The sequence below is a fragment of the Lactuca serriola genome, chromosome 7 (assembly GCF_051521515.1).
Source record: "Lactuca serriola cultivar US96UC23 chromosome 7, Lser_US96UC23_V15, whole genome shotgun sequence".
Classification (NCBI taxonomy): Eukaryota; Viridiplantae; Streptophyta; class Magnoliopsida; order Asterales; family Asteraceae; genus Lactuca; species Lactuca serriola.
The window spans coordinates 147,512,477-147,531,789 of NC_136414.1; the positions used below are offsets into that span (position 1 = coordinate 147,512,477).

At 34.0% G+C, this 19,313-nt stretch overlaps 2 protein-coding genes and 1 pseudogene across 2 annotated transcripts; all 3 read right to left on the minus strand.

The window, feature by feature from the left end:
* Positions 1-466: 466 nt before the first annotated feature.
* Positions 467-1,722, minus strand: LOC145061965 (xyloglucan endotransglucosylase/hydrolase 2-like; annotated as a pseudogene).
* A 6,297-nt stretch (positions 1,723-8,019) lies between these two features.
* LOC145061293 (xyloglucan endotransglucosylase protein 1-like) lies at positions 8,020-9,273 on the minus strand. Its single transcript, XM_079008731.1, has 3 exons — positions 8,969-9,273; positions 8,647-8,840; positions 8,020-8,555 (listed from the first exon to the last, which is right to left on the minus strand). The coding sequence occupies exons 1-3, from the start codon at positions 9,239-9,241 to the stop codon at positions 8,159-8,161; spliced, it is 864 nt and encodes a 287-aa protein (XP_078864857.1). The 5' UTR covers positions 9,242-9,273; the 3' UTR covers positions 8,020-8,158.
* A 6,283-nt stretch (positions 9,274-15,556) lies between these two features.
* On the minus strand, positions 15,557-16,806 carry LOC145061298 (xyloglucan endotransglucosylase protein 1-like). Its single transcript, XM_079008736.1, has 3 exons — positions 16,506-16,806; positions 16,184-16,377; positions 15,557-16,092 (listed from the first exon to the last, which is right to left on the minus strand). Exons 1-3 carry the CDS (start codon positions 16,776-16,778, stop codon positions 15,696-15,698), a joined length of 864 nt encoding a protein of 287 aa, XP_078864862.1. The 5' UTR covers positions 16,779-16,806; the 3' UTR covers positions 15,557-15,695.
* Between the last annotated feature and the right edge of the window lie 2,507 nt (positions 16,807-19,313).

Genomic DNA, 19,313 nt, shown 5'->3' on the forward strand with positions numbered 1-19,313 from the left:
CATCACTGAAGCCTTCTATGACTAGTTTCTTTCTTCTGAAAGGTAAGGTAACCACATAAGTGCTTTTCAAATAGCATAACGACCACTTCATCCCTTCCTAATTTTTTTCTTGTATTTGACATAAACCTGCTACCGCCTCCCACTACATTACAATTTAAGATCTAGTGCATAACGTATCATATATACATGAAGTTACAATTAACTAAGGCATACGAGACTTTAGCCATTTCTTCCACATACAATGTTTCCTATCGAAAACAATGATAGACCTCTAGGATCATTTTTTGTTGTTAATTCTACACATAATGAAGTTTGTATGTAGTGTCGAAAAAAAAAGGATTTTAGAAATTATAATGTTTTTACTAATGACTTTCGATTTTGACCAACTAAACTATATAATTAGATATGAACGAAAAAGATATTTCAATTATTGTAGTGTGCTGTTAGACAATGCGTTTTTAAAGTGTACATGGAATCTTATACTTGTGTATTTATTTGTATTTTCAATTTGAATGTTTACAATGAATCAAAGAATAAATAATCATGAAGATCAGAAATCGATCAATAAAGAATAAAAAATATGGATATCAAGTTAGTAAGCAGGCTTAAAGGAATCTAGAGGTCTTGCATTCCGCTGAAATACCATTGGGAAACCGTTTGCGGTCGTTGCAGTAGTTGTAGATCATGTGCTTGGTTTGCACCCATCGGATCCTATTTCGGCCAGCTGCATCAAGTCCTTGGGTACTCCATGACTGGTCATCATTTATTGAGCTTGTAGATACTGAATTGGGACCAACTTTTTTGGCATTGGCATTGAATTTCCTGTATAACGCGGTGAAAGGCGCATTAGTCCAGTCGGTCTTCACACGCCCACCTTGGGTTGCCCAGTCATCCGCGTTCCACAGGCTGGCATAAACCCCCATGGGTTGGCTCTTGGGAAATGGGACTCCAGCAGCATCATTGTTATTGAACACCCTTACTGGTATGTTATCTATCAAGAAACTGAAGAGACAAAGAGCTTTATATAGGAACAGCAGAAAAACATGAGAAAGGAAGAGAACCAATTAATGTTTATGTTGGATGCGTGACTTACATAATTCTTAGACTGTTCCATACGATGGTATAGGTGTGGAAGGCTGCGGTAGGGTCAAACCAAAGGTGGAACTGCTGTTCTTTGTTTCCTTTCCCTTGTGAATACACATTGGTGTGAATTGTGTAAGGGTTTCCCGTGGAGTTGCCCAAGAACTCGAAGTCGATCTCATCGTGACCCGCACCTTGTGATGACAACTAATGTGATTTAATACAAAGACATGGTTATTATCAGCCTTTAAAAGATTAATACAAATGAGTGATCACAATATATATATTTAATTCAGATATGAAATTCAAGATTGGAACCGATCGATGGTACTCACGTAGAATGTGGTGACGGTGCCAGCAGAATTGCCTGGTACTAGTTTGAGTTGCATGTCGAACCTTCCAAACAGGTACTCGTGCTTCGACTGGAAACCCGATCCAGAGTATTGGTCGAGTGAAAGTGAAAGATCCTGACCTCCATTCAGAATTTTAGCACGTTCACCCCCAAAACTGATGTCCATGTCATCGTAAAAACTCCCTGCTGATACTGCTACTATTAGAATTGATATTAAAAGAACAACTGCACAAAGATTAGAGTTCGACTTTGCCATTATTGTTTGTATGGAGAGAGAGAGAGAGAGAGAGAGAGAGAGAGAGAGATGTTATGTTTGTGAGAAGTAGTACTGATATCGTTTATATAGAGAGGTGTGGCTGCGTTGACAGTTTTCAATAGGAACCATCCTTGTTACTGAAGGATGTCATGATGGCTAATGGATGCACCAATATCTATTGACGCGTGCCAACTAACATTATTCTTCTGGACAAGGGCAGGAGCGGTGGGTTTTTTTTTCTATACGTCTGGCAAATCAAAAGTAGCAAATTTGTCATATTTGGACCGGTGGTTGACATCATACCTAATATAAATTTGTTTTAATTGTTAATAAGGGAAAATAAAATCCTTAAAACTAATTAAAACTAAAACTAATTATATATCTGTCGGTAAAGGGAACCATCAGCACCGGCGGACTACCAACTGATTAACGATTTAATACATATCGTCGACAAATATATATGAAATCTCGCTAAATTATCAACGTTTTGCCCATTTCGGTGTTAAAACTTATTGATGATACAACTGTATGCAAATTCCCCTAACATCTTCCTTTTCATTTAGTTTTATTACCAAATTCGTCCAATTTATCCAAAAGATTGGTTTCCCTCTCCCTCCTCGGCTTCCCCTTTAAATGAAAACATCACTTGTACGGAATGGAGATTTATATGAAATGGATCAAACTCAACTCTATGTACATTGAATAGAAAAATATGGGAAGGATAGCTACAATATGTTGTTTGAGATTATTTATTTTTGGTTCATTCAGAACATTATTATTATATCATGTACAATTATATTTCTTAACTATCACATTCTTAAAGTTGATTAAAAGTCGGCAAATATTGATTTCTTCGGAGTGGTTGGGATCTTGATTGAGTTCTTGAAATTTAATAGGGAAAGTAAATTTGTGATAGGCTTGAACAAGTACATAGATGTTATAATTTACTGTAGGTGTGAAACCGAAGATGACGTTTGAGGACGAGGACACTCCTTAAAGAGGGTAACTAAGAAATTTACCATTATTTGTTTTTTTGAGTTCTCAAATGTGTTGCAATCTAAAATGCATGTTTATAGGGAATAACAGCAGTTAAAACAATTTGTCTTAGTCATAACCTTGTAATGTTGATAATTGAATATTTATATATGTTATAGATTTTTGTTTCTTAATTTAACGGATTCATTGAAAGAAATCAAGAAAAAAATGGTATCATCAATGGGATGAACATTTATCTACCATGCGAACATAATGGATATCTACACGAGGATTGAAATTATCGTAACAAAACATTACATTAGTCTGAAAACAACATGATATTTAGTGTCAAACCAAAATATAGTAGTTACATATGTCTCATATATATAAATATATACCTATATATCCATTTGTGAAGGGAACCAATAATGATAGACTTCTAATTGATCAACGATTTAGTAAAGATCATAAACAAAGATATATAAAATCCCGCTAATATAGCAAATTTGTACCTGTTTAGGTGTTAACACTTATATGTTGATGTCTATTTGAGCCCAATATGCAATTATTGTATTTCGTTTTAGTTTTCATATTTGCTCGCATGTTCTATAACAAAGTTAAATTCTAGACTATAGTTTTAACACAAATAGTACTTGTTTATCTTTTTAGTACAACTTACACCTAAAGTTATTATGAAGTCTTTCCTTGAAGCCACTCCGCAACAGGAGTCCATGCTTTGTCTCTATAGCGACCATGAAATGGAAAGGAACACCAGACTCCTCAAGTAACAATCTCATCGACAAACACATATGAAATCTCACTAAATTACCAACTTTTTTACCTATTTCGGTGGTAACACTTAATGATGATAAAACCGGATGCAAATTCCCCCAAAGATCTTCTTTTCATTAAGTTTCATTACTAAATTCAATCAGTTAATCTAAAATTGTGATTTCCCTCTCCTTCCTCGGTTTTCCCTTTAAATGAAAGCATCACTTGCACGAATAAGAGATTTATAAGAAATGGATCAAATGCAACTCTACTTGTATTAAATAAAGAAATATAGGAAGGAAACCTACAATTTGTTTTTCAAGATTATTTATTCTTAATTCATTATACTTTATCCATTATTATATTATGTACAATTATATTTTTAGCAATCACATTCTTAATGTTAATTAAAAGTTATCATAAAAAGAAAAGGTTGGGATCTTGACTGATTTCTTGAAATTTGGAAGGGAAAGTAAATTCATCATAGGATTGATGTTGTGACTGCAATTTACTATAGGTGTGAAATTGAAGATGTCGTTTGAGGACGAGGAACCTCTTTAAAGAGGCTACATAAGAAATTACCATTTAATGGTGATAACTGAATATTTATATTTGTTATAGTTTTTTTCTTAAATTTAACGGATTTATTGAAAAAAACCAAGAAAAAAATGGTATCATGAATGGGATGAACATGTATCTACCAGTGAACATAACACATATTTACACGAGAGATTGAAACTATAGTAACAAAACATTAGATTAGTCTCAAAACAACATGATATTTAGTTTCAAACCGACATCTAATAGTTATGCATGTCTCAAATGTATAAATACATACAAGCATTATTAGCTATTCAACGTTGGCTTCCAGTTCATTAAGGATTTAATACAAATCATCGACAAATATATATGAAATCTTCCTGATTTAGCACATTTTTACCCATTTTGGTGTTAAAACTTATATGTTGCAGTCTATTTGAGCCTAATATGCAATTATTGTATTTTTATTAAGTTTTCATTTGTGCTTGCATCTTCTGTAACAAAGTTAAAATTCTGGACCTTAATTTTTAGATAAATACACTAATAGAAAAATATCCTTTAATGACAAGAATTGCGTGTCATAGAAGGATACATATGACACGCAAATGCGTGTCAATGAAGGGCCTATCATAAAGGAAGACCGCACGCATTTATGTGTCGTAACCTTACGACGCGCATTTACGCACACAGTGCGTATCATTAAAGCTCGTGTCATAAAGAAAGACAATTTTAAAGGTTTTAAAAAAATATTTTTTTAAATGGATTTAATAATTTCCAAATTAGATGACAATTATTGTCTCAAAATATAAAATAGCATATCATTAAAAAAAAAAAAAAGACAATCCATTTAAAAAGATATAGTATGTCAAATAATAATAATCATTCCCATGTTTAAATAAATGTAATACAAAAACTATTTCATCATATCTTATCAATTCCCCTAACAATACACCATCTCCGATTAAGACTTGTATTCAGACCAATTCACCTACCTCAAACGCAACAATTGAAACATGAGACCCAACCGATCCTTTATATAGTCCCTTTGGTCCATTATCTTTCCATATTAGCCTAGGGACCTCTAAGATTTACATGTGTTTCTTCAATCCATTTTTTGGTCGATTTGATGACACCAAAGTATGCTACACCTATTGCAAGAGATCCAGTTACCCCAGTTGCCTCCTCTCTATAAAAAAAACAATACTCAAAAACTAATAGCAAGTGATATAATACTAAATGAATAAATGTTTGATTCGACTAGAGATTCCATCAATGACAGTCACGTGTGTTTCTCCTTCATTGCTCCAAGATTCTTTTCCACTTTCATTTAATTTACCAAGAGTCCAAATGGTTGCAAATTAAATAAAGCAAGATTATTAAAAAAAAGGTTTCTTATTTCTTTAATGGGTTACATAAAAGTCACCATTTTAGCTTTCATGGATTCATCTTCTAAGTTATCACAACTTTTATTAATACAAATAACATGTATAACAACCTACATAGTTTTATCTTCTATTTCAGGATGGTAATAAAATGGAGAATCGATTTGCTAAATGCATAGTAATACCATACATTTACAAACTCCCCTACAGAAAATTTAGCAAGCAAAAGCAAACATTCCATGAAAATAAACTATCTATAATCTTTTTCGTATTAGAAAGCACAAACCAAAAGGAAAATTAAGAACGCTAACACTAAATCATCAAAAAAAATCATCAATCTAATTACAAAGTAACAATTGGATTTTGTAACAAATGAAAACAATTTCCAATCATAATCAATATTTCAAACCTAAAAAGTTTAAAAAAATAATATACTTATAAAACGAATAAGTTATTACCAAGTTAGAGAGAGAGAGAGAGAGAGAGAGAGAGAGATCCGGTACATTGGAGGCTCGCTGAGGCTTAGGCGACATCAATGTTCACTCTAGTCTCCAGTAACGACCTGGACTCCGGCAAAGACAGCTGCACAATGGAGGAAAGATTTTAGGCGGCCAAGTCACAGGAGTCATGAGAGAACGAGTGTTAATGAATAAGAAAGAGAGAATAATAAATGATGTGTGTAAAGGACGAGATTTAATGAACCCTATAAACCTAAACATTTTGTAGAGCTGCAAAAAGAAGAAAGGGAGATGCACAACGGCGAAATGTCATTGGGTTTTCTTCGGATGATGTTTGTACAGAAGAAGGAGGAGACGCATCATAGACATCAAAATGACGAATGGGAGGTGATTAGAGAACAAGGCGCCGAGGTTTTTTAATATTTTCGGGTTTTCAACCCACCCCCCCCCCCCCCCCGCTAGTTATTAAAGGATGGGAAACGTGTGTCATTCCTCATGAAAACTTACAAAATGACATGCTTATACGACATACTTTTTTTGATAGGTACCCTCAATGTTGTTTTGTGACATTAATTTTAGGGCACGCAAAAGTTTGTCTCCTAAATGCTTCAAATTTTGGGAGAGCTGAACCCTTGCGTTGAAATAATCCACTAAAGAGGGGGTCCATCACATAGCCATAGTATATTTCCAATGCAATAAAGTTATGTAGTGTCTTTTTTCTTTCATCAAGGGGTATTTTCATGGGTTTGCCTTCGTATCGTGTTCATACCGTTGTATTGAATGATCCCGGATGCTTGCTTTCTTTTCATATAATGCATACAGCTTTGGTTGCTGGTTGGGCCGGTTCTATGGCCCTGTATGAATTAGCAGTTTTTGATCCTTCTGACCCTGTTCTTGATCCAATGTGGAGACAGAATATGTTCGTTACACCCTTCATGACTCGTTTAGGAATAACCAATTCATCGGGTAGTTGGAGTATCACGGGGAGTTTTATGTATCATAAATCATTGTGTGCCATGGTTCGCATGCCATTAAAGTGCTGTTTTTTAGTAGTGATAGTACTTTTTAATCTTTTTAGTACAACTTACACCTAAAGTTACCGAGAAGTCTTTCGTTGTAGCAACTCAGTAATAGGAGCCCTTTCCTTTGTCTTCATAGCGACAATGTGGTTGAAAGAAAGATCAGGCTCCTCAACTCACAATATCCCAGGTGGAAAATAATCAACCAATCTTCTGCCACCTAAACTTAATCTTTGTTAACCACATCTCTCTATAGGCCTTCCTTCTTTCCAACTATCTTTCCAAGTATCTAGAAACCAATTGACGCTTTACATAGATTCAACTTCTGTATCATGATTGCCTTGGAAAACATGTCTACTAGATTCTTAGTACCAAGGATCTTCTTTGGGTTCCGAGTCCAATGGCTAATTGATTGTTTGATAAACCGTTACTTCATCTACACATACTTTGTTCTATCATGAATGATTAGATTCTTTGAAAGGTGAAATGCACTATGGTTTTAATAAAGTAGGACACAGTCTTTTTTTGCCCAAATATATGAAAATTTTCAACCAAATAAGTTCTAAGGATAATTTTTTCAATTTCCATTCATTATGCTTCTATGGTTAATAGATGAATACTCTTTCCAAAGTGTGGATATCCAACTGATGGTTATACCCGCAATGGTATACAAAAACCCTGTTATGGTTTTCCCTAAATATCTAGAACATCTCTTATCTACATCACTGAAGCCTTCTATGACTAGTTTCTTTCTTCTGAAAGGTAAGGTAACCACATAAGTGCTTTTCAAATAGCATAACGACCACTTCATCCCTTCCTAATTTTTTTCTTGTATTTGACATAAACCTGCTACCGCCTCCCACTACATTACAATTTAAGATCTAGTGCATAACATATCATATATACATGAAGTTACAATTAACTAAGGCATACGAGACTTTAGCCATTTCTTCCACATACAATGTTTCCTATCGAAAACAATGATAGACCTCTAGGATCATTTTTTGTTGTTAATTCTACACATAATGAAGTTTGTATGTAGTGTCGAAAAAAAAAGGATTTTAGAAATTATAATGTTTTTACTAATGACTTTCGATTTTGACCAACTAAACTATATAATTAGATATGAACGAAAAAGATATTTCAATTATTGTAGTGTGCTGTTAGACAATGCGTTTTTAAAGTGTACATGGAATCTTATACTTGTGTATTTATTTGTATTTTCAATTTGAATGTTTACAATGAATCAAAGAATAAATAATCATGAAGATCAGAAATCGATCAATAAAGAATAAAAAATATGGATATCAAGTTAGTAAGCAGGCTTAAAGGAATCTAGAGGTCTTGCATTCCGCTGAAATACCATTGGGAAACCGTTTGCGGTCGTTGCAGTAGTTGTAGATCATGTGCTTGGTTTGCACCCATCGGATCCTATTTCGGCCAGCTGCATCAAGTCCTTGGGTACTCCATGACTGGTCATCATTTATTGAGCTTGTAGATACTGAATTGGGACCAACTTTTTTGGCATTGGCATTGAATTTCCTGTATAACGCGGTGAAAGGCGCATTAGTCCAGTCGGTCTTCACACGCCCACCTTGGGTTGCCCAGTCATCCGCGTTCCACAGGCTGGCATAAACCCTCATGGGTTGGCTCTTGGGAAATGGGACTCCAGCAGCATCATTGTTATTGAACACCCTTACTGGTATGTTATCTATCAAGAAACTGAAGAGACAAAGAGCTTTATATAGGAACAGCAGAAAAACATGAGAAAGGAAGAGAACCAATTAATGTTTATGTTGGATGCGTGACTTACATAATTCTTAGACTGTTCCATACGATGGTATAGGTGTGGAAGGCTGCGGTAGGGTCAAACCAAAGGTGGAACTGCTGTTCTTTGTTTCCTTTCCCTTGTGAATACACATTGGTGTGAATTGTGTAAGGGTTTCCCGTGGAGTTGCCCAAGAACTCGAAGTCGATCTCATCGTGACCCGCACCTTGTGATGACAACTAATGTGATTTAATACAAAGACATGGTTATTATCAGCCTTTAAAAGATTAATACAAATGAGTGATCACAATATATATATTTAATTCAGATATGAAATTCAAGATTGGAACCGATCGATGGTACTCACGTAGAATGTGGTGACGGTGCCAGCAGAATTGCCTGGTACTAGTTTGAGTTGCATGTCGAACCTTCCAAACAGGTACTCGTGCTTCGACTGGAAACCCGATCCAGAGTATTGGTCGAGTGAAAGTGAAAGATCCTGACCTCCATTCAGAATTTTAGCACGTTCACCCCCAAAACTGATGTCCATGTCATCGTAAAAACTCCCTGCTGATACTGCTACTATTAGAATTGATATTAAAAGAACAACTGCACAAAGATTAGAGTTCGACTTTGCCATTATTGTTTGTATGGAGAGAGAGAGAGAGAGAGAGAGAGAGAGATGTTATGTTTGTGAGAAGTAGTACTGATATCGTTTATATAGAGAGGTGTGGCTGCGTTGACAGTTTTCAATAGGAACCATCCTTGTTACTGAAGGATGTCATGATGGCTAATGGATGCACCAATATCTATTGACGCGTGCCAACTAACATTATTCTTCTGGACAAGGGCAGGAGCGGTGGGTTTTTTTTTCTATACGTCTGGCAAATCAAAAGTAGCAAATTTGTCATATTTGGACCGGTGGTTGACATCATACCTAATATAAATTTGTTTTAATTGTTAATAAGGGAAAATAAAATCCTTAAAACTAATTAAAACTAAAACTAATTATATATCTGTCGGTAAAGGGAACCATCAGCACCGGCGGACTACCAACTGATTAACGATTTAATACATATCGTCGACAAATATATATGAAATCTCGCTAAATTATCAACGTTTTGCCCATTTCGGTGTTAAAACTTATTGATGATACAACTGTATGCAAATTCCCCTAACATCTTCCTTTTCATTTAGTTTTATTACCAAATTCGTCCAATTTATCCAAAAGATTGGTTTCCCTCTCCCTCCTCGGCTTCCCCTTTAAATGAAAACATCACTTGTACGGAATGGAGATTTATATGAAATGGATCAAACTCAACTCTATGTACATTGAATAGAAAAATATGGGAAGGATAGCTACAATATGTTGTTTGAGATTATTTATTTTTGGTTCATTCAGAACATTATTATTATATCATGTACAATTATATTTCTTAACTATCACATTCTTAAAGTTGATTAAAAGTCGGCAAATATTGATTTCTTCGGAGTGGTTGGGATCTTGATTGAGTTCTTGAAATTTAATAGGGAAAGTAAATTTGTGATAGGCTTGAACAAGTACATAGATGTTATAATTTACTGTAGGTGTGAAACCGAAGATGACGTTTGAGGACGAGGACACTCCTTAAAGAGGGTAACTAAGAAATTTACCATTATTTGTTTTTTTGAGTTCTCAAATGTGTTGCAATCTAAAATGCATGTTTATAGGGAATAACAGCAGTTAAAACAATTTGTCTTAGTCATAACCTTGTAATGTTGATAATTGAATATTTATATATGTTATAGATTTTTGTTTCTTAATTTAACGGATTCATTGAAAGAAATCAAGAAAAAAATGGTATCATCAATGGGATGAACATTTATCTACCATGCGAACATAATGGATATCTACACGAGGATTGAAATTATCGTAACAAAACATTACATTAGTCTGAAAACAACATGATATTTAGTGTCAAACCAAAATATAGTAGTTACATATGTCTCATATATATAAATATATACCTATATATCCATTTGTGAAGGGAACCAATAATGATAGACTTCTAATTGATCAACGATTTAGTAAAGATCATAAACAAAGATATATAAAATCCCGCTAATATAGCAAATTTGTACCTGTTTAGGTGTTAACACTTATATGTTGATGTCTATTTGAGCCCAATATGCAATTATTGTATTTCGTTTTAGTTTTCATATTTACTCGCATGTTCTATAACAAAGTTAAATTCTAGACTATAGTTTTAACACAAATAGTACTTGTTTATCTTTTTAGTACAACTTACACCTAAAGTTATTATGAAGTCTTTCCTTGAAGCCACTCCGCAACAGGAGTCCATGCTTTGTCTCTATAGCGACCATGAAATGGAAAGGAACACCAGACTCCTCAAGTAACAATCTCATCGACAAACACATATGAAATCTCACTAAATTACCAACTTTTTTACCTATTTCGGTGGTAACACTTAATGATGATAAAACCGGATGCAAATTCCCCCAAAGATCTTCTTTTCATTAAGTTTCATTACTAAATTCAATCAGTTAATCTAAAATTGTGATTTCCCTCTCCTTCCTCGGTTTTCCCTTTAAATGAAAGCATCACTTGCACGAATAAGAGATTTATAAGAAATGGATCAAATGCAACTCTACTTGTATTAAATAAAGAAATATAGGAAGGAAACCTACAATTTGTTTTTCAAGATTATTTATTCTTAATTCATTATACTTTATCCATTATTATATTATGTACAATTATATTTTTAGCAATCACATTCTTAATGTTAATTAAAAGTTATCATAAAAAGAAAAGGTTGGGATCTTGACTGATTTCTTGAAATTTGGAAGGGAAAGTAAATTCATCATAGGATTGATGTTGTGACTGCAATTTACTATAGGTGTGAAATTGAAGATGTCGTTTGAGGACGAGGAACCTCTTTAAAGAGGCTACATAAGAAATTACCATTTAATGGTGATAACTGAATATTTATATTTGTTATAGTTTTTTTCTTAAATTTAACGGATTTATTGAAAAAAACCAAGAAAAAAATGGTATCATGAATGGGATGAACATGTATCTACCAGTGAACATAACACATATTTACACGAGAGATTGAAACTATAGTAACAAAACATTAGATTAGTCTCAAAACAACATGATATTTAGTTTCAAACCGACATCTAATAGTTATGCATGTCTCAAATGTATAAATACATACAAGCATTATTAGCTATTCAACGTTGGCTTCCAGTTCATTAAGGATTTAATACAAATCATCGACAAATATATATGAAATCTTCCTGATTTAGCACATTTTTACCCATTTTGGTGTTAAAACTTATATGTTGCAGTCTATTTGAGCCTAATATGCAATTATTGTATTTTTATTAAGTTTTCATTTGTGCTTGCATCTTCTGTAACAAAGTTAAAATTCTGGACCTTAATTTTTAGATAAATACACTAATAGAAAAATATCCTTTAATGACAAGAATTGCGTGTCATAGAAGGATACATATGACACGCAAATGCGTGTCAATGAAGGGCCTATCATAAAGGAAGACCGCACGCATTTATGTGTCGTAACCTTACGACGCGCATTTACGCACACAGTGCGTATCATTAAAGCTCGTGTCATAAAGAAAGACAATTTTAAAGGTTTTAAAAAAATATTTTTTTAAATGGATTTAATAATTTCCAAATTAGATGACAATTATTGTCTCAAAATATAAAATAGCATATCATTAAAAAAAAAAAAAAAGACAATCCATTTAAAAAGATATAGTATGTCAAATAATAATAATCATTCCCATGTTTAAATAAATGTAATACAAAAACTATTTCATCATATCTTATCAATTCCCCTAACAATACACCATCTCCGATTAAGACTTGTATTCAGACCAATTCACCTACCTCAAACGCAACAATTGAAACATGAGACCCAACCGATCCTTTATATAGTCCCTTTGGTCCATTATCTTTCCATATTAGCCTAGGGACCTCTAAGATTCACATGTGTTTCTTCAATCCATTTTTTGGTCGATTTGATGACACCAAAGTATGCTACACCTATTGCAAGAGATCCAGTTACCCCAGTTGCCTCCTCTCTATAAAAAAAACAATACTCAAAAACTAATAGCAAGTGATATAATACTAAATGAATAAATGTTTGATTCGACTAGAGATTCCATCAATGACAGTCACGTGTGTTTCTCCTTCATTGCTCCAAGATTCTTTTCCACTTTCATTTAATTTACCAAGAGTCCAAATGGTTGCAAATTAAATAAAGCAAGATTATTAAAAAAAAGGTTTCTTATTTCTTTAATGGGTTACATAAAAGTCACCATTTTAGCTTTCATGGATTCATCTTCTAAGTTATCACAACTTTTATTAATACAAATAACATGTATAACAACCTACATAGTTTTATCTTCTATTTCAGGATGGTAATAAAATGGAGAATCGATTTGCTAAATGCATAGTAATACCATACATTTACAAACTCCCCTACAGAAAATTTAGCAAGCAAAAGCAAACATTCCATGAAAATAAACTATCTATAATCTTTTTCGTATTAGAAAGCACAAACCAAAAGGAAAATTAAGAACGCTAACACTAAATCATCAAAAAAAAATCATCAATCTAATTACAAAGTAACAATTGGATTTTGTAACAAATGAAAACAATTTCCAATCATAATCAATATTTCAAACCTAAAAAGTTTAAAAAAATAATATACTTATAAAACGAATAAGTTATTACCAAGTTAGAGAGAGAGAGAGAGAGATCCGGTACATTGGAGGCTCGCTGAGGCTTAGGCGACATCAATGTTCACTCTAGTCTCCAGTAACGACCTGGACTCCGGCAAAGACAGCTGCACAATGGAGGAAAGATTTTAGGCGGCCAAGTCACAGGAGTCATGAGAGAACGAGTGTTAATGAATAAGAAAGAGAGAATAATAAATGATGTGTGTAAAGGACGAGATTTAATGAACCCTATAAACCTAAACATTTTGTAGAGCTGCAAAAAGAAGAAAGGGAGATGCACAACGGCGAAATGTCATTGGGTTTTCTTCGGATGATGTTTGTACAGAAGAAGGAGGAGACGCATCATAGACATCAAAATGACGAATGGGAGGTGATTAGAGAACAAGGCGCCGAGGTTTTTTAATATTTTCGGGTTTTCAACCCCCCCCCCCCCCCCCCCCGCTAGTTATTAAAGGATGGGAAACGTGTGTCATTCCTCATGAAAACTTACAAAATGACATGCTTATACGACATACTTTTTTTGATAGGTACCCTCAATGTTGTTTTGTGACATTAATTTTAGGGCACGCAAAAGTTTGTCTCCTAAATGCTTCAAATTTTGGGAGAGCTGAACCCTTGCGTTGAAATAATCCACTAAAGAGGGGGTCCATCACATAGCCATAGTATATTTCCAATGCAATAAAGTTATGTAGTGTCTTTTTTCTTTCATCAAGGGGTATTTTCATGGGTTTGCCTTCGTATCGTGTTCATACCGTTGTATTGAATGATCCCGGATGCTTGCTTTCTTTTCATATAATGCATACAGCTTTGGTTGCTGGTTGGGCCGGTTCTATGGCCCTGTATGAATTAGCAGTTTTTGATCCTTCTGACCCTGTTCTTGATCCAATGTGGAGACAGAATATGTTCGTTACACCCTTCATGACTCGTTTAGGAATAACCAATTCATCGGGTAGTTGGAGTATCACGGGGAGTTTTATGTATCATAAATCATTGTGTGCCATGGTTCGCATGCCATTAAAGTGCTGTTTTTTAGTAGTGATAGTACTTTTTAATCTTTTTAGTACAACTTACACCTAAAGTTACCGAGAAGTCTTTCGTTGTAGCAACTCAGTAATAGGAGCCCTTTCCTTTTTCTTCATAGCGACAATGTGGTTGAAAGAAAGATCAGGCTCCTCAACTCACAATATCCCAGGTGGAAAATAATCAACCAATCTTCTGCCACCTAAACTTAATCTTTGTTAACCACATCTCTCTATAGGCCTTCCTTCTTTCCAACTATCTTTCCAAGTATCTAGAAACCAATTGACGCTTTACATAGATTCAACTTATGTATCATGATTGCCTTGGAAAACATGTCTACTAGATTCTTAGTACCAAGGATCTTCTTTGGGTTCCGAGTCCAATGGCTAATTGATTGTTTGATAAACCGTTACTTCATCTACACATACTTTGTTCTATCATGAATGATTAGATTCTTTGAAAGGTGAAATGCACTATGGTTTTAATAAAGTAGGACACAGTCTTTTTTTGCCCAAATATATGAAAATTTTCATCCAAATAAGTTCTAAGGATAATTTTTTCAATTTCCATTCATTATGCTTCTATGGTTAATAGATGAATACTCTTTCCAAAGTGTGGATATCCAACTGATGGTTATACCCGCAATGGTATACAAAAACCCTGTTATGGTTTTCCCTAAATATCTAGAACATCTCTTATCTACATCACTGAAGCCTTCTATGACTAGTTTCTTTCTTCTGAAAGGTAAGGTAACCACATAAGTGCTTTTCAAATAGCATAACGACCACTTCATCCCTTCCTAATTTTTTTCTTGTATTTGACATAAACCTGCTACCGCCTCCCACTACATTACAATTTAAGATCTAGTGCATAACGTATCATATATACATGAAGTTACAATTAACTAAGGCATACGAGACTTTAGCCATTTCTTCCACATACAATGTTTCCTATCGAAAACAATGATAGACCTCTAGGATCATTTTTTGTTGTTAATTCTACACATAATGAAGTTTGTATGTAGTGTCGAAAAAAAAAGGATTTTAGAAATTATAATGTTTTTACTAATGACTTTCGATTTTGACCAACTAAACTATATAATTAGATATGAACGAAAAAGATATTTCAATTATTGTAGTGTGCTGTTAGACAATGCGTTTTTAAAGTGTACATGGAATCTTATACTTGTGTATTTATTTGTATTTTCAATTTGAATGTTTACAATGAATCAAAGAATAAATAATCATGAAGATCAGAAATCGATCAATAAAGAATAAAAAATATGGATATCAAGTTAGTAAGCAGGCTTAAAGGAATCTAGAGGTCTTGCATTCCGCTGAAATACCATTGGGAAACCGTTTGCGGTCGTTGCAGTAGTTGTAGATCATGTGCTTGGTTTGCACCCATCGGATCCTATTTCGGCCAGCTGCATCAAGTCCTTGGGTACTCCATGACTGGTCATCATTTATTGAGCTTGTAGATACTGAATTGGGACCAACTTTTTTGGCATTGGCATTGAATTTCCTGTATAACGCGGTGAAAGGCGCATTAGTCCAGTCGGTCTTCACACGCCCACCTTGGGTTGCCCAGTCATCCGCGTTCCACAGGCTGGCATAAACCCTCATGGGTTGGCTCTTGGGAAATGGGACTCCAGCAGCATCATTGTTATTGAACACCCTTACTGGTATGTTATCTATCAAGAAACTGAAGAGACAAAGAGCTTTATATAGGAACAGCAGAAAAACATGAGAAAGGAAGAGAACCAATTAATGTTTATGTTGGATGCGTGACTTACATAATTCTTAGACTGTTCCATACGATGGTATAGGTGTGGAAGGCTGCGGTAGGGTCAAACCAAAGGTGGAACTGCTGTTCTTTGTTTCCTTTCCCTTGTGAATACACATTGGTGTGAATTGTGTAAGGGTTTCCCGTGGAGTTGCCCAAGAACTCGAAGTCGATCTCATCGTGACCCGCACCTTGTGATGACAACTAATGTGATTTAATACAAAGACATGGTTATTATCAGCCTTTAAAAGATTAATACAAATGAGTGATCACAATATATATATTTAATTCAGATATGAAATTCAAGATTGGAACCGATCGATGGTACTCACGTAGAATGTGGTGACGGTGCCAGCAGAATTGCCTGGTACTAGTTTGAGTTGCATGTCGAACCTTCCAAACAGGTACTCGTGCTTCGACTGGAAACCCGATCCAGAGTATTGGTCGAGTGAAAGTGAAAGATCCTGACCTCCATTCAGAATTTTAGCACGTTCACCCCCAAAACTGATGTCCATGTCATCGTAAAAACTCCCTGCTGATACTGCTACTATTAGAATTGATATTAAAAGAACAACTGCACAAAGATTAGAGTTCGACTTTGCCATTATTGTTTGTATGGAGAGAGAGAGAGAGAGAGAGAGAGAGATGTTATGTTTGTGAGAAGTAGTACTGATATCGTTTATATAGAGAGGTGTGGCTGCGTTGACAGTTTTCAATAGGAACCATCCTTGTTACTGAAGGATGTCATGATGGCTAATGGATGCACCAATATCTATTGACGCGTGCCAACTAACATTATTCTTCTGGACAAGGGCAGGAGCGGTGGGTTTTTTTTTCTATACGTCTGGCAAATCAAAAGTAGCAAATTTGTCATATTTGGACCGGTGGTTGACATCATACCTAATATAAATTTGTTTTAATTGTTAATAAGGGAAAATAAAATCCTTAAAACTAATTAAAACTAAAACTAATTATATATCTGTCGGTAAAGGGAACCATCAGCACCGGCGGACTACCAACTGATTAACGATTTAATACATATCGTCGACAAATATATATGAAATCTCGCTAAATTATCAACGTTTTGCCCATTTCGGTGTTAAAACTTATTGATGATACAACTGTATGCAAATTCCCCTAACATCTTCCTTTTCATTTAGTTTTATTACCAAATTCGTCCAATTTATCCAAAAGATTGGTTTCCCTCTCCCTCCTCGGCTTCCCCTTTAAATGAAAACATCACTTGTACGGAATGGAGATTTATATGAAATGGATCAAACTCAACTCTATGTACATTGAATAGAAAAATATGGGAAGGATAGCTACAATATGTTGTTTGAGATTATTTATTTTTGGTTCATTCAGAACATTATTATTATATCATGTACAATTATATTTCTTAACTATCACATTCTTAAAGTTGATTAAAAGTCGGCAAATATTGATTTCTTCGGAGTGGTTGGGATCTTGATTGAGTTCTTGAAATTTAATAGGGAAAGTAAATTTGTGATAGGCTTGAACAAGTACATAGATGTTATAATTTACTGTAGGTGTGAAACCGAAGATGACGTTTGAGGACGAGGACACTCCTTAAAGAGGGTAACTAAGAAATTTACCATTATTTGTTTTTTTGAGTTCTCAAATGTGTTGCAATCTAAAATGCATGTTTATAGGGAATAACAGCAGTTAAAACAATTTGTCTTAGTCATAACCTTGTAATGTTGATAATTGAATATTTATATATGTTATAGATTTTTGTTTCTTAATTTAACGGATTCATTGAAAGAAATCAAGAAAAAAATGGTATCATCAATGGGATGAACATTTATCTACCATGCGAACATAATGGATATCTACACGAGGATTGAAATTATCGTAACAAAACATTACATTAGTCTGAAAACAACATGATATTTAGTGTCAAACCAAAATATAGTAGTTACATATGTCTCATATATATAAATATATACCTATATATCCATTTGTGAAGGGAACCAATAATGATAGACTTCTAATTGATCAACGATTTAGTAAAGATCATAAACAAAGATATATAAAATCCCGCTAATATAGCAAATTTGTACCTGTTTAGGTGTTAACACTTATATGTTGATGTCTATTTGAGCCCAATATGCAATTATTGTATTTCGTTTTAGTTTTCATATTTGCTCGCATGTTCTATAACAAAGTTAAATTCTAGACTATAGTTTTAACACAAATAGTACTTGTTTATCTTTTTAGTACAACTTACACCTAAAGTTATTATGAAGTCTTTCCTTGAAGCCACTCCGCAACAGGAGTCCATGCTTTGTCTCTATAGCGACCATGAAATGGAAAGGAACACCAGACTCCTCAAGTAACAATCTCATCGACAAACACATATGAAATCTCACTAAATTACCAACTTTTTTACCTATTTCGGTGGTAACACTTAATGATGATAAAACCGGATGCAAATTCCCCCAAAGATCTTCTTTTCATTAAGTTTCATTACTAAATTCAATCAGTTAATCTAAAATTGTGATTTCCCTCTCCTTCCTCGGTTTTCCCTTTAAATGAAAGCATCACTTGCACGAATAAGAGATTTATAAGAAATGGATCAAATGCAACTCTACTTGTATTAAATAAAGAAATATAGGAAGGAAACCTACAATTTGTTTTTCAAGATTATTTATTCTTAATTCATTATACTTTATCCATTATTATATTATGTACAATTATATTTTTAGCAATCACATTCTTAATGTTAATTAAAAGTTATCATAAAAAGAAAAGGTTGGGATCTTGACTGATTTCTTGAAATTTGGAAGGGAAAGTAAATTCATCATAGGATTGATGTTGTGACTGCAATTTACTATAGGTGTGAAATTGAAGATGTCGTTTGAGGACGAGGAACCTCTTTAAAGAGGCTACATAAGAAATTACCATTTAATGGTGATAACTGAATATTTATATTTGTTATAGTTTTTTTCTTAAATTTAACGGATTTATTGAAAAAAACCAAGAAAAAAATGGTATCATGAATGGGATGAACATGTATCTACCAGTGAACATAACACATATTTACACGAGAGATTGAAACTATAGTAACAAAACATTAGATTAGTCTCAAAACAACATGATATTTAGTTTCAAACCGA

What these genes read in the sequence shown, in the direction of transcription:
- LOC145061293 (XM_079008731.1), bottom strand. Translation starts at nt 9,241, where the DNA reads ATGGCAAAGTCGAACTCTAATCTTTGTGCAGTTGTTCTTTTAATATCA. An exon ending in GCACCGTCACCACATTCTAC is followed by an intron (nt 8,841 to 8,968) that starts GTGAGTACCATC and finishes AAATCACATTAG; the next exon opens with TTGTCATCACAAGGTGCGGG. An exon ending in TGGAACAGTCTAAGAATTAT is followed by an intron (nt 8,556 to 8,646) that starts GTAAGTCACGCA and finishes TTGTCTCTTCAG; the next exon opens with TTTCTTGATAGATAACATAC.
- LOC145061298 (XM_079008736.1), bottom strand. Translation starts at nt 16,778, where the DNA reads ATGGCAAAGTCGAACTCTAATCTTTGTGCAGTTGTTCTTTTAATATCA. An exon ending in GCACCGTCACCACATTCTAC is followed by an intron (nt 16,378 to 16,505) that starts GTGAGTACCATC and finishes AAATCACATTAG; the next exon opens with TTGTCATCACAAGGTGCGGG. An exon ending in TGGAACAGTCTAAGAATTAT is followed by an intron (nt 16,093 to 16,183) that starts GTAAGTCACGCA and finishes TTGTCTCTTCAG; the next exon opens with TTTCTTGATAGATAACATAC.